The sequence below is a fragment of the Gracilinanus agilis genome, chromosome 4, assembly GCF_016433145.1.
Source record: "Gracilinanus agilis isolate LMUSP501 chromosome 4, AgileGrace, whole genome shotgun sequence".
Taxonomy (NCBI): domain Eukaryota; kingdom Metazoa; phylum Chordata; class Mammalia; order Didelphimorphia; family Didelphidae; genus Gracilinanus; species Gracilinanus agilis.
In genome coordinates, this window is record NC_058133.1 from 513,988,057 (window position 1) to 513,990,556 (window position 2,500).

Sequence of the window (2,500 nt, forward strand, 5' to 3'; positions counted from 1 at the left end):
CCCCCCCCCCCCCCCCCGTTTCCCAACCCTCACCACTCTTCTGCCTTAGAGCCAATATTCTAAGATGGAAGGTGAGGGTTAAAAAAACCCAAAGCCAACTTGTGGAAGGTCAGAGAATCCTAGATTGGAGACCAGAAGGATGCTTAGAGAGCAAATCCAACCTCCTCACTTTATAGATGAGGAAAAAGAGGCCTGGGCAAGTAAAAGGACTTATCTAAGGTCACACAGACAACAGGGGGCAGACATGAGAATGGAACTCAGGTCCTTTGACTCTAAAAACAGGGCATTCCCCCTGCACCCTCCCCCCCCCCCCCCGCCCCGGGACCCCATGGCTTCCTGACTTTGAAATTGCTTCTTTCTCGGCCCTTTTAAAAGGTTACGTCTGGGACAAAACCCAGCAATGTTCCAGACGCAATAGTTTTTATCGATTCCGCCAAACCCTGCGGCTGCTGAGCCTTTAAATTCATTTGAAGCCTTTCCCTTGAGCAAACCTTGGCCCAGACCTCCCCCTTGGCTGGGGGAGTCACGGAGTGGCCATGTGGCTATTTAGTGGCCGACTCACCAGTGACCTCAGGGGCACTCGTGTCATTGAGGAGGCGGTGGGCAGTGGGTGGTGTCTCAGAGATTTTTCTAGACCTCTGATGGCCTGCACCTGCCTCATTTGGATCTCTTAGTTGTGGGTGAACGGGCTGGAGTTGTTGTGGGGATGCTTTCTGCCTCAGTTTCCCTTCTACAAAGTTGTGGGGACAAAGATTCTGTCTATGGGGAAGGGCCCTGGATCTAGTGCTTCCTGGAGTCCCCTAACAATCCTGGGGCCTAGGGAGAGCATCTTTCTTCTCCACCGTGCTGGTTAGAGATGGATGACCTCAAAGGAGAGTATCCTTGGTCTGAGCTGGAAGGCTCCTGGGAGGTCATCTAAGCCAACCTCTCTGGCCTCCAGAGGAGGAAGTGGATGGGCTGAGAGGACCACAGATTTAGAGCTGGAATAAGAATAAGAACTAGCATTTACATAGAACAGTGCGGTTTACTAAGCACTTCGGGGCAGGTGTGATCCCCATTTTACAGATGAAGAAACCGAGGCAAGCAGAGGTTAAGTGACTTGTGTTTGACTTTCCTGATCCCAGGTCTCATGCTCTCTACCCTGAGTCACTTCCTCTTACAAGGGTCCTTAGCTGCCAGTTAGGCCAGCTCTTTATTTCCTAGAGGAGAATGAGATCATTGGTCTAGAGCTGGCAGCAACCTCACACGTCATCTGTTTACCAGCTGGGGAAAAAGAGCCCCCCAGAGAGGAAGTGACCAGCTCAATATCTCAAAGCTAACAAGTGAAGATTTGAACCTGGAACTTCTGACTCTACATCTAACCTTCTTTCCACAGCACGAGAGCAAGGTAGGAGTTTGGGGTTCTATCTTGACTTCCAACCCTCAGTAGCTATGGGATCATGGGTAAGTCCCTGTGGATCTCCTTCCCCTCCTCTGTAAAGTGAGGGGGAGAGGAAGTTGACACTATTTTTAAAGCCATTGCCATGCGTCTTAGACTCAATCCTGTGCATCAGTTCCAAGGTAGACTTGCCCAGGGTCCCCCAGCCAGGAACTGAGCTTTCAGTGGCTTTAAATGAGATCTACCTCCGAGGCCACCAAAGCTTATCTCTGTTGTCAATCTAACATCCCATGAGGCACAGGATTCTGGGCCAACATTCCCATCCAATTCCAACTTTCCTAGAAGCCCATCGGCTAGGACTGGGCCTGAGCGTGGGAGAAGCCATCAAAGGGAGGCTGACTCCCACCCCGCCATGGGGTAGGCTGGGGAGATGGGGTGGAGCCTGGGTGCCTTGACGTAGAGTCTAGAGAGGGAGAAGCTGGAAAAGGAGTGAGGGGACAAGGTCCGGGGCCAGGAAGCGGCTGGAATGTTCAGGAAGCTGCCTGAGATCCGGAAGGCCAAAGGCCTGCATTTGGCCTCAGTATTACTCAGAGTTTCTGTAGTATGGGTTCACCAGAACTTTTGACCATGAGTCTAAAAGAAAGACTCTTGAAGTTGGGCTTTAGCTCCCGTTCTGTTACGGGTCCCGGTTTCTCTCCCATCATGCCGAGGAGAGGACGGCGGTAGATCCTTGGGAATCTTTGCTCTTACCTGGTTTTCCGAGGGCGCCACGCTTTCCTGGGAGGAAGTCCAACTTCTCCGTTTGGAAGGGTGGGGCTGATGAGCCGCCATCTTGTGGGCCTTTTCAGCATCCTCCTCGGAGGTGTCCGTGTCAGCAAAGTAGGGGAGATGGGACTGGTCACTCCCCAGGGCATCTCCATCTGTGGGGGATGAGCGTGTGAGTTATCCTGGGAGAGCTTCATCCATCTGGAAGGGGAAGGCACTTTGCCTCAGCCTCTCGGGTCAGAAGACCAGAGAGCTGTGGGGGCTCTTAGGGGCCAGCCAGGGCAGCCCCCCATCTTACAGGAGAGGAAACAGAGGCCCAGAGGTCGCTCTGCTCTGCTGGGCTGAGGGTAGCTGGAA

At 52.9% G+C, this 2,500-nt stretch overlaps 1 protein-coding gene across 1 annotated transcript in view; it reads right to left on the reverse strand.

Annotated features, from left to right (window-relative positions):
* Positions 1–2,500, reverse strand: part of MLPH (melanophilin) — a 64,725-nt gene that overhangs the window by 43,747 nt on the left and 18,478 nt on the right. The window contains 1 exon segment of the mRNA XM_044675682.1: positions 2,129–2,298. Coding sequence (XP_044531617.1) covers positions 2,129–2,298 — 170 coding nt within the window.